The sequence below is a fragment of the Cucurbita pepo genome, chromosome 19 (genome assembly GCF_057944985.1).
Source record: "Cucurbita pepo subsp. pepo isolate OVF chromosome 19, ASM5794498v1, whole genome shotgun sequence".
Taxonomy (NCBI): Eukaryota; Viridiplantae; Streptophyta; class Magnoliopsida; order Cucurbitales; family Cucurbitaceae; genus Cucurbita; species Cucurbita pepo.
In genome coordinates this window covers 11,957,363-11,969,901 of record NC_141816.1, presented here as the reverse complement: position 1 = coordinate 11,969,901, position 12,539 = coordinate 11,957,363, and the positions used below count along the sequence as shown (strand labels likewise).

Below are 12,539 nucleotides of genomic sequence, written 5' to 3'. Positions count from 1 at the left end.
TAGAAATTAGAAACTCAAGACACGAATTTTAATAAAAATATATATACAGGGAAGAACTGGAGCTAAAAGTTCATGAAAATTGAGAAGAATCACATGGGAGGGGGAAGGGAGATGGGGGTGGTGGTAAATTAAAAAAGAAAAAAGAAAAGTGTTGCTCGACTTTGATTCATTAAAAAGCGTTTTTTTTTTTAAATTAAGGAATTAAAGAAAGTAAGGAGAATTATGGAAGGTTGGATTAGAGTGAGAGAAGAGTGTTGGTTAATTGATCCTGAATTCGCCTTTTCCTATAACTTCTTCTTCTTTTCTAATCGTTTATTATTCTTTTATTGGAATTGTTATTGTTGTTGTTATTCGATGATGATAATTCTTCTATACTGCTTTTCTGTTCCTTGACTATTACGGTATTTAGGTTAAGTGAGGGAAACGCAAATTCGAAGTTCCGTTGCTGTGGGCTTTTCAATTTTGTATTGGAAGAGTGTTTTTGGTTTTTGGTTTTTGGGTTTTGATTCTAGGGTTTGGGTGTTCTTCTGTGTTTTCTTCTATTCTTTTCTCCGATCTTCACCTTCTAATTCGATGGAAGCTGCTGCTTCCGACGGCGGAAATCACAACCTGAATAATGATAATATTAACAAAATTAGTAACTCAAGTGAGGGTCTGAGCAGGCCCAAGCGCCAGATGAAGACTCCATTTCAGCTGGAAACCCTCGAGAAGGCCTTTGCTTGTTCGTTCACAAACCTTTCCTCTTCTTTTTTCTATTTTTTTTTTATAATTATTATTATTTTGCCTTCTCGCGTTTTGATTTTGTTGTGTTTCGTTGATTTGATCAGTGGAGACATATCCATCAGAGTCGACGAGGGCTGAACTGTCGGAGAAATTGGGGCTCACCGATCGGCAATTGCAGATGTGGTTTTGTCACAGGAGGTTGAAAGACAAGAAGGAACCGGCGAAGAAACCACGAAATGTGGTACCGGCGTTGCCTGATTCTCCCATTGACGAATTGAGAGTGGTAGCCGAGCCGGGTAGTGATTACGCTTCAGGGTCGGGCTCGGGTTCAAGTCCATTCGGAGATGTTGGGCTGCATAATGTGGCGTCTGGAAGTGGTGGAGACGATATGCTGATGACGAGAAGGTATTACGAACCTTCAAGGTCCATTATGGAACTTAGAGCCATTGCTTGTGTGGAGTCGCAGTTAGGCGAGCCATTGAGGGAGGACGGACCTATTATTGGGATTGAATTTGATTCATTACCACCTGATGCTTTCGGAGCACCTCTAGGTATTGCTGATATTATTATTTTATTCTTATTAAACCATTCTTCTTTTCCGACTGCATGTAGATGGACGTTAAATCATTCATATGAATAAAGAGGAGGAGTTACTTACAGAACTTCAATTTGCATCAATCATGGATCGGAGTGCACAATGAGGACCAAGAGAAGAAGCACACGTTTTATTTTCTTGTTTCAGTCTAGATTTTTAGTATTGGTTTAATTGTTTTTAATCCTACTTAGGATGTATTTAAGTATTAGCTATGATATTGCAGTACGTTTAGCTGATCTTCCATTAACGTAGCCCCTCCGATGTTTTTGTTAGTCAAGTATCAGCTTGATAAGCAATGGCGATGAAGCACTAGAATTCGAAGTTTGAGTTGTAATTAGGAGGTCTTGATCAAGGATTTGCTTCAAGTTCTCCAAGCATTTTATGAAAGGGTCCTCGTTGATTCATTTATGAATGAAACCTTTATTTCCCCTCTGCAAAGAAGTCTGAGACATCTTATTGGAAGGATTCTAGGCTGACTAGCTTAGTTACTGGCCTTGATAAGCTTGTTTCTATCGAGGTGGCCAAGATATTGAGGTTGGTGTGGTGCGAGTTGCCTCTGTGGATTGGAGATACATTCTTGATCAAGGTTTCACTATTGAGAAGGCTATTGAGGATTGTTGATCTTATAAACAAGAGTGGGCTACTTCCATAATTTATATTTAAAAGACCTATGATTATGTGGAATAGGAATTTCTTAACAAGGTCCTTTTGGAAAGATGTCTTGGGCACACAATGGCATTTTTGGGTAGGTGATTGCTTGAAATTGGTTTAGTTTCATTCCTTGTCAATAGTATCCTGAGGGAAAAAGTATCGCTACCTGAAGAGAACTATTAATTGGATAGGAGTGTTCGAGGATGGAGAGCCTTATAATATGGTCAATTGGAGTGATGTGTCGAAAGGGGTGAGCTTAAGAGGTCTGTTGTTGGGAACCCAATAAAAAAGAACATTGCTTTCTTGGCTTAATGGTTCCAGTGTTTTCCTTTAGAACCTGGTTCTTGTGGTATGAGGTAATTGTGACTTGTTCATATGGTTATTGACTTGCTGGTGGGGGACTTCTTAGGTGGTGCGTAGTGGAACTCTTGGAAAAAGTAGTATCCCAAACGGTCTCTCTATGTTAGATAGGTCGTTTTTCTTCTCTTTTTTTTTTTCTTTAAGATAGGAATCATTTGTTGTGGCTTCATCCCTTTTTTGTTCTTGTGTGAGGGGCACTACAGGAAAGCTTTTGGTGTTTGCTTAGTCCCTATCAAAAACTATAAGAAAAAATTAAGAAGTGTTTTGAGCTAGTTAAAAGCACTTCTCTCTAGTCCAAATGTGATGCAAGTGACATTCTTATTGAGCTTAGTATTTTGTTTTTTACTCGCATAAATTCTGCCTACCATCTGATGCTGTAAAGTTGATTTGTGGTTTTGATTTATTTGAAGATAAATTTTTTCCATAAAATTGTTTATTTAATGGATAAAAACTGCTTGAAAAGAATTACTTGGATTATTGTATTTATTCAAATATATCTCAAAAACCTATTTTGTTTGCATTAGTCGTACTCTACTATGATCAGGTTTTCTCCTAGTATGTTGTTATCTTGTTGAGTATGACACTATGACTTGATGCTAGATTACAACAGTATTCTTGATGATAATAGTATTGTGCTGAACATTCTGTCACTTGTGATTAAACAGTGGCTGAACAGCAGAAGCGATCTGGACATTTGTATGGGGACAAATATGATCAGCGGGATGCAAAATCAAATAAAGTTAGTCTATTTTGTTAATTGAATATGGTGTTTCACTGTACTTTAGCATTTCTACCCAATGGTGACATACTGATTCATCCTGATCTAAACCTTTCCTTATAATTTTTCTATTCTCTCTGTTTCGATTATTCATGATGTTATGTTTTTTGATTTATAAAATTTTCTGTTGGGCACTTCACCAAAGGTCCTCACTTTTTTTCCCCTCGCATTTATGCCCTAGAGTGTTGCTCCAGCATGTCTTTATAGTTTATAACACATTTTGAAGTTGTACTATGTTGCCCCTAATTGCTACCATAGTGAGCCTTTTTAAGTAAAATTTTATCATGTATGTATATGTACATACATCTATATCTCTAACTATCTATATCTATATATATAATATTTGTTAAGAAAAATGAAAAAAATTACACATGCAAATACAATTAGTCCACCTCAAAAGGAGCTTAAATACAGGCAACGGAAACCAAAGATAATAATGATTAGAAAGGGCTCTAATTTCACCTGGGATTATTACAAAACTCCATGGTAACGTTTACCCAAAGGGTAGTGTTGTAGGCAACACATCCCTGAAAAAAAAAACTCAACCCCCTAAATATTATCAAGCTAAACAATCTACAATGGATAGCAAGAGAGGTTGTCCTCCATCGGGCTCTTCCAACAGTGGGGTCGGTTCTTCCTTATAAACAGCAGGTAAAACACCACCTCCAAACAACTAGTGCAAAAAATCACTATAGAAGGTGCAGAGAGAATTAATGAAGATTATATGCCAGCCTGATCATTATCAAATACAGATGTTTAATTGAGTTAATATAATCATTGAATATTATACAACTTGAGTTAACATAGTTACAATTGGAAATGATTTTATTTGTGTATCTACTTCTGGTTTATCATGTTGAAATGGACTGAATTCTTGTGCAGGCAACTGCAAGGGCATTCCCGGAATATCCATTTATGCCAGACCAGTCTAGAATTAGAGCTGATGCTTATGGACCAGTTGCCCAATCACATTATCCAGAATCATTAGTCGAGGTTTCAGCAGCCAGGACTCCATTTTTGCTTGGTCGTGAACAGTTGAATAGGAGCCATAATTATCATGGTCAGGTCTCAAGGGTTCGTCTTCTGTCTCAACAGGAGCAGCAAGGAGTTGCAGTTCCATCTCCTGCCGATGATAACACATTTGTTCCTGCAAGTATCAGGAATCCAATGGTTGTACAAGAAGATTCGTATATGTTACCTGATGGGCAAGTTTTCCCAAATGATGTCATCATTAGGATGGAAAGAAAACGCAAGGTATTCCCCAAGCATTCAAAAGATGCTGGGATACTTCCTTGTTTTTGGGGGGGTGGGGGGTGGAGGGATTGTAGAGTTTGAATTATCTTATTTCTTACTGTTTCTTTCTGTAGAGTGAAGAAGCTCGTCTGAACAAAGAAGCTGAAGCCCATGAAATAAGAATGCGAAAAGAGCTTGAGAAACAAGACAATTTGAGGAAAAAGGTTTAATTTGTTGTTTAATTTATTTTAAATAATTATTAGGTTTCTTTTATAAATAAAAGAAACTATGTTTACAATATGTATGCTGCTTTACTAAGAAAAACTGAAAGAAACTTCTCTTCGAAAAACAATGAATTTTGTTTCTGGCAGAGTGAAGAGCGAATGAGGAAAGAAATGGAAAAGCAAGATCGTGAAAGAAGGAAAGAAGAGGAGAGGTTACAGCGAGAAAAACAGCGAGAAGTAGAAAGGTTGAAGCGTGAGGAAAGACGTGAACTTGAACGGAGGGAAAAGTTTCTGCAGAGGGAGTATTTGAGGGTAGGTTAAAAGGGTTCTCCTCGGCTTCTAGGTTCTTAAGGAAACTACTATAATAGGTAATAAGTTATCCTTGCTCACTATCATTTACTTCAACTTTAGGCTGAGAAGAGGAGGCAAAAAGAAGCTATTCGCAAGGAAAAGGAAGCAGTGAGACGCAAAGCTGCTATTGAGAAGGCTACTGCACGTAGAATTGCTCGTGAGTCTATGGAACTTATTGAGGATGAACAGCTTGAACTGATGGAAATAGCAGCTGCAAACAAAGGATTATCCTCCATATTAAGTCTTGATCACGACACTTTGCAGAATCTCGAGTCTTTCCGAGGTTTGCATTGTTTTCGAGTTGCAACCTATTTTAGATATTACTATCCTTTGAGCTTTTTAACTTCAAGTATTGTAAGATTAGGTGGTACTTGGTAGTCAGTCCTGTGAGCTCAATGCCGATGCTTGTTTGCTAGTTCAAATACTTAGTACTCATTAAGTAAAAAAATAAGAACAGATCCTTCATGTCAATTCCATTCCCTCTATTTCTTTGTATGTCCAAATGAGTAAAGTATATATTCAAATCCCAATTTATTTTTATTTTTTAAACTACGCTACCTATTAGTTCATCAAAATGACAAATCAGGTTACTCCTGTTACCTTTGTACCAAACAGTTTTTATTCTGATGATAAGATGCTTTTAGGACTCCTGTTCTTGTTTGCTTTGGTTATCTTATTATTGTTGTTATTATCATCATTATCATTATTGATATTACTATTTTGTAGTTGTCTGAATCTTACAGTCAGCTCATATTATTTTCAGATTATCTAGGTGCATTTCCACCCAAGTCTGTGCAATTGAAAAAACCTTTCAGCATTCAGCCTTGGATCAATTCAGAGGAGAACATTGGTAACCTTCTCATGGTAGATCTCAAAGCCTCCTTCTTTGTATAGTTCAACGAGCATTTTAAGAGTTATGGTAGTTCTGTTGCCTCATGATGACTTTTATTTTTGAGCTGTTGAAGGTTACTTCTACATCTTTGCTTTTGTAAATGCACTTCCAATTTTTTTAGAATATGAATTTTCTGAGTCATTCACTTGTATGCATGCCTTAAATTTAAGAGTTGCATGATCACTGTTAAATGCTCTACCATATTCTCTTAAAATACATAATTGTAAAGTTGTCACAATTTGTTCTTTAGAAAGTTTTGGAGTTTTATATCTTCATTTAATTCCTAATTAATTTGTCATGGATCAAGGATGTAATTTGATTACACATTGTGCATTGACATATCAGTTAGTTCCAAGATGTTGTCAATTCCCTGATACCACTTTAAGTTTTTTTGGTTCTGTGCTTCATATAACTTGTAGTTCATTTTGCATCCATTTTACTTCATCTTATTAGCATTTGTTCTGGAAAGTGGCAATTGGAAAAACTTTTCCAGTCTGGATGCTGTAACATCTTTTTGAAAGGAAAATTGGACACCTAAATATATTGCATTTCTTTTTCCAGGTCTGGAGATTTTTTATTACATTTTCTGATGTTCTGGAGCTATGGCCCTTTACTCTTGATGAGTTTGTTCAAGCTCTTCATGACTATGTAAGTTCTCATTAGGACATTTTCTACCCAACAAAATAATCGAAGTTTGCTTCTTTTTGACGCACTTCTTAAATTCAATCCTAGGATTCAAGATTACTGGGTGAGATTCACATTTGTCTTCTGAGACTGATTGTAAAAGATATTGAAGATGTTGCAAGAACACCTTCTGCAGGATTGGGAATGAATCAGAATGGTGTTGCCAACACTGGAGGTGGACATCCACAAATTGTTGAAGGGGTAATCACTTGAATAATACAAATAATTTGCATATTTACGATGGTTCCTTTTGTGTTTTATCAGAACCGTCTGACATTTATTTTTTTTGTCAGGCATATGCGTGGGGGTTTGACATTTGCAACTGGCAGAAACATTTAAACCCATTAACATGGCCTGAAATATTTCGACAACTAGCATTATCAGCTGGATTTGGACCTCAGTTAAAGAGGAGTTTGGCATGGTCTGAAATGCGTAGCAATGATGAGGTCTATTTTTTTTTAATTCTTTTTCAATGAGCAATTTCTCTATGTAACAGAACTCTCTAATTTTTGTACTTCATTGCCAGAAATTCATTGCCCTTAAGTGGCAATGTCAGCAAGCATGTAGGGGGATGCTACTGTAAATAGTGGAGGAGCTTTTCTTTTTAATTATACTGTTAGCACTAAAACATCTTGATAGATCTGTTGCGTATGCTACAAGTTCTGAATTCCAAGGCCACACCTGTTCATAAATATCTCTCTTCCCACATTTGGACCTTCTTTTAGTACATGCATGAATTTTCATATGTATTGAATCAGTCTCTATTGAATAATTTGGACCTTCCTTAGTAACTTTTAAACTGTCGATGTTCTTATTGAATTTGTCTTGATTTGTAGGCTAAATGTGGTGAGGATGTAGTTTCTACTCTTCGCAATGGTTCAGCAGCTGAAAATGCATTTTCTATCATGCAAGAGAAGGGTTTGTTAGCTCCTCGAAGATCTAGGCATCGGCTCACTCCTGGAACTGTCAAATTTGCTGCTTTCCATGTCCTTTCACTAGAAGGCAGTCAGGGGTTAACAGTACTAGAACTTGCAGAGAAGATACAGGTGAGCATAATATTTTTGTTGACTGAGAATTTTGATACTGCTTTTAGCTTGCTAATTTTAATAAGAAACTTACGCATAAGTCAATTGCATAGAGATCTGGACTTAGAGATCTGTCTACAAGCAGAACACCAGAGGCTTCTATTTCTGTTGCTTTGACGAGGGATACTAAGCTTTTTGAAAGAATAGCTCCTTCTACATATCGTGTACGAGCTCCCTATAGGAAGGATCCAGATGATGCCGAGGACTTACTTTCAGTAGCCAGAAAGAAGATTCAGGTATTCCAGAATGGGTTTTTGGCTGGAGAAGATGCTGATGATGTTGAAAGAGACGAAGAATCTGAATGTGATGATGTTGATGAAGATCCTGAAGTTGATGATGTAGCGACGACATCTTTGGTGAATGAAGATGTTAGCAAAGGAGATGCTAACCTGGGAGTTGAGAATGAAAACTCATGTCATGATATTGATGGAAATCCACAGAATGAGATTGCCAAAAATATACCATCGTCTCCCCTAAGTGGCTCCAAGGACACAAAATATTTAAATATACCTACAGAGCAACATGCTGCTGTTGATGGGACTACTGTTACTGATCTTGATCAAGAAAATATGGAGATTGATGAGAGCAAGGAAGGTGAATCATGGATTCAAGGACTTACAGAAGGTGAATATCATGATCTTAGTGTTGAGGAGCGGTTGAATGCCCTTATCGCCTTAACCAGCATCGCAAATGAAGGAAACTCAATTCGCCTTGTTCTTGAGGTAGTGTCACGTCTAGTTTTGTATATGGAATTTATTCATGATATTTATTGGAGGATTTTGATTTTAATAATAATGGTTATATAGGATCGCTTGGAAGCCGCGAATGCTGTTAAGAAGCAAATGTTGGCAGAGGCTCAGATTGATAAATCTCGCCTGAAAGAAGATATCATTACTAAATCAGATTTTCCAATGCACATTGTGAGCAAGGTGGAAACTGAACTCAATGGTTCCGCTATGGAGGATGGCCAAAGCCCTTTTCCTGTTGCTGACAATCAGAACAATGAAACAACCCTTAGCACTGCAGAAAACCTCGGTAGTGTGCCTAATGAGAGGGCTACTTTAGTGCCAGATTTTTTCCCAGTCCCAGATAACTTTTTGGCTCAACAATGTGGACATGCTTCAAAGAGGTCACGTTCACAGTTAAAATCTTATATTGCCCACAGAGCAGAAGAAATGTACACTTACAGGTCCTTGCCTCTAGGTCGAGATCGTAGGCGTAATCGATACTGGCAATTTGTTGCATCTTCTTCAAGCAATGATCCTGGTTCTGGGAGAATCTTTGTAGAAATGTATGATGGAAAATGGATGCTTATTGATTCTGAAGAGGTAGACATTTTGTTTTTGTGGTGCTTAGTTTATCTTATATGAGGTCCTGTTTTTAAAGTATCTTCTTCCCATTTTTATTTAGAGGTGGACATACATTGCATACCCTCTGTCGGTTCATTGAATTTAGTTAGTTTAGTTCCCTAGAATGTTCTGTTCCATTTATTATTTCAGCTCTCGGAATCAGGATTTTCTCTACACAGTTGAATATTGTGTACTATAGCGGAATTTCTGTTGGACTAAAATTGTTAAACATCAGGCATTAGTGTATTCAAAGCAATTAGTTGTTTCATACGTGCTTTTATCTTCTCTTTTTTTTTTTTTTGTCATTAGATCAGATTAATCCATGCCAAAATAATAATAATAATAAAAAAATAAAATCTTGCCATCTAGTTTTGATTGTCGGGGTACTCTGAAATTTGTCAGTAGATGTACCGTATACCAGGTTTTGAGAGAAGGTTCTTTGTATTTTTATGTAGTAGTTTGGCATATGCTTTAGAACCTTTTCTTATAAGATTCTTTTTATCCATATAGCTTATGTAACTTATTGCATCTCTCAAACAGCTGAATTTGGTGGTCAATCCTTTGTGTCTAGATTCCGACTTGCATTTTTTTACCTTTGCAATTAATTGATCTCTCTTATTTGTAGGGCTTTGATGCTCTTTCAATGGCTTTGGACACACGTGGGGTTAGAGAATCACACCTACGCATAATGTTGCAAATGATAGAGACATCATTTAAGGAAAATGTTCGGAGGAATCTGCAGTGTGTCAATGTGATGGTTCAAAGTCAAATTACTCCTAAAAATGAAAACGATGAATCGAGCTCTAGTCCTGATTGCAATGCCAGTTTTAACAGTCCTAGCAGCACTGTTTGCGGTTTAAATTTGGATACAACGATAACATCATCTTCATTTAGAATTGAGCTCGGGAGAAATGAAAATGAAAAGAAGGCTGCATTTAGAAGGTATCAAGACTTGCAGAGGTGGATGTTAAGAGAGTGCTTTAGCACATCAACATTATGTGCCATGGAGTTTGGAGAAAAAAGGTGCAGGCCGCTGTTGGACATTTGCGATTCTTGTCTGTGCTTGTTTGATTCTCAACATTCTCACTGCTCTTCATGCCATCAAACTTATGGCACTAGTGAGAACGATACTAATTTTCTGGAACACGAATGTCACTGTACGAGGGAAAGGAAGTCTTACCGTTGGGATACACATGCATTAGATGCATCTCTTCCCCTCAAAAGTAGATTGCTCAAGGCCCTCTTAGCTTTCATTGAGGTAAGCAATAACCATTAAGACCATTTTCAACAGAATTCCTATTTCATTTTTAGATTTGGAGGCTCATGCCTGCACTTTAAGCTGCCTTGAACTCTACATTAGGAGTTTCTTTTTCACAGGTACATGTTCCTTCAGAAGCTTTTCAATTGTTTTGGACAGAACAAAGGAAAGATTGGGGTGTCAGGATGAAATTATCTTCAACTATTGAGGAGCTACTACAGGTATTTCTACGTTTTCAAGTTTTCAAGTGCTGAGCTTATATAAAGTTGTTATAAACCTCCAACCCTGGATCTTTTAAACTGTTGGCTATCTGTTTTATCCATAAACCCTCGTCCTCATAAATCTGGGTTACTAACCGTCTTCCTCGCCTACTTCTCTCAACAGTTATTTGTTATAACACTTGCTTGAACTAGCAGGAACTTGTTTTTATCGTTGCCAAGTTTTCCTTCTGATATCAATTAGATGCTTGAAATCGGTAGTTGATTGATTCTTCATTACTACACATGCCTTCTTATTATTTGGTGCTGTTTGGCAGAAGAATGTGCATGCTCATGTAATACCTAGCCAGTGAACTTGGGAGTTAATATTTAATTTCTAGTTACATAGTTGATATGTATATTGCGGTATGCATCCCTGCTGTGTTCTAATATTTGTTCATCTCGTATCTGTATTTGAATCCAGAATCTGTTCATATCAAATCTGCTAATTGTTTCTAGATTTTTTGTTCTCACTATTCTTCGAATGGATGAAGCTTTAACCATTTATTTTGATGAATTTTACAGATTTTGACCCTGTTTGAAAGTGTAATTAAGCGAGACTTCCTAAAATCAGACTTTACTACAACAGACGAACACCTGAGCTCATGTTCTATCTCTAGGAATGTTATACGTGACGCAGCAGATGTTGGGTCTGTTCTTACATTACCATGGATTCCACGGACTAGCGCAGCTGTTGCTTTAAGGCTTTGTGAGATAGATGTATCAATTTATTATATCGGGTGTGAGAAACCAGAGCCTGACCAGTATAAGGAAATCGGAGAACATGTAGTAAGTTATCTCTTCTCTTATTGCTTCCTTATTGCAGACGTTATAGTATCTGTCATGAAATAAGTTGATACATGTTCTTTTTGTGTGCCTTGTTGCGGAAAGTGTATTATCATCCTTCGAAACTGATGACTTGTCTCTCTGCAGAACTTTCCCAGTAGATTTGTCCAGATTAAGAATGAAAACGAACTGGACTATGATGGTCTAATGAAGCAAGAAAACTTGGCTGATCCAAAAAGTTTAAGGAACAGCTACAAACGTGGTCGAAGGAGTCGAGATTATGGACGTCATAAAAGGTGGCAGAAAAAAGTTAATGGTTCCAAATCTAGCCATGTCCGGCCAAATGTGAAGAGTAATGAGAAGATGAATGAAGAACAGAGGGAACTGGGACAAGGTATGCAGGTTTTGGGGTTACGGGGTCGCCGTACTGTAAGGAAGCGAAGGGCTGAGAATAGCATTCCAGATGAAGGATTGTTGGGGCTCGTGCCTAGTAGTAGTACTCAGAATATAGATGAATCTCCAAAAGACTATATTGGGGAATGGGAGGATGAAAAAATGGATAGGTTCGTGGATATGGAAGATGATGAGAACGTGATGGAAGATGAAGAGAACGTAGAGGATGAAGAGAATGTAAACAACGTAGAACCAATGGACTCAGACGAGGATGCGCAGGAAGTTGGATATGAGCAAGGGAGTTGGGAGTATGGTATTGACAATGGCACCTCCAACAGATGGAATGGTGATTTAAGGGTGGCTAGTGATGAGGAGGATGTGGAGTTATCTGAGGACTACAATGGCACTGAAGAGGGTGGAAATGATTTTGGGGAGGAAGAGTTAGATGATGATACGAGCGTGGAGTCGGATTGTTCACCAAATAGGATAGTAGGCAATAACGGTGGAAGAGAATCCCCTGTTTCCGACGATTATAGTGATTAAATACTGAGAGACACTTGAGAAAAGCTGCGTAGTTTTGAATACCCTTCACTAGCGGCTGAGTTTGTACAGGGGAAACAAAATAGAGCAGTATCCCCAAATATATTGTAGTGTTAGAACCCCCTCGAGGGGCGGGCATCATGACTGGCATTACCTACAGGATCCCTACTCTAATTTATTGGTGGAAATCAAGCGTTGTATCATTCCTCTTAGAGTAACTATTTGATAATAAAACAAAAAATTGTGAAGTTAATAGTTGTTGATACATGATGTTCTACAAGGGGAGAACCATATAGCTCTTGTTTACATTGTAGAATCGTCGAAATTTTATAAGGCTCTGTTTTATTACTAACAAGTATTCTCCCTGTTTTATTATTGGG

General features: G+C 37.5%; 1 protein-coding gene across 1 annotated transcript; it reads left to right on the top strand.

Annotated features, from left to right (window-relative positions):
- The first annotated feature begins 107 nt into the window (after nucleotides 1–107).
- Nucleotides 108–12,534, top strand: LOC111781556 (homeobox-DDT domain protein RLT1). Its single transcript, XM_023662221.2, has 18 exons — nucleotides 108–721; nucleotides 828–1,274; nucleotides 2,995–3,068; nucleotides 3,990–4,361; nucleotides 4,475–4,564; nucleotides 4,712–4,876; nucleotides 4,976–5,198; nucleotides 5,679–5,779; nucleotides 6,369–6,455; nucleotides 6,540–6,692; nucleotides 6,785–6,937; nucleotides 7,328–7,537; nucleotides 7,630–8,298; nucleotides 8,383–8,904; nucleotides 9,551–10,183; nucleotides 10,303–10,404; nucleotides 10,966–11,229; nucleotides 11,374–12,534. Exons 1-18 carry the CDS (start codon nucleotides 574–576, stop codon nucleotides 12,160–12,162), a joined length of 5,202 nt encoding a protein of 1,733 aa, XP_023517989.2. The 5' UTR covers nucleotides 108–573; the 3' UTR covers nucleotides 12,163–12,534.
- Nucleotides 12,535–12,539: the final 5 nt, after the last annotated feature.

Bases quoted from the DNA above. Each gene is read 5' to 3' on its own strand.
- LOC111781556 (XM_023662221.2), top strand. From the start codon at position 574: ATGGAAGCTGCTGCTTCCGACGGCGGAAATCACAACCTGAATAATGAT. The intron at 3,069-3,989 runs GTTAGTCTATTT...ATTCTTGTGCAG, and splicing joins GGGATGCAAAATCAAATAAA to GCAACTGCAAGGGCATTCCC. The intron at 7,538-7,629 runs GTGAGCATAATA...TCAATTGCATAG, and splicing joins AACTTGCAGAGAAGATACAG to AGATCTGGACTTAGAGATCT.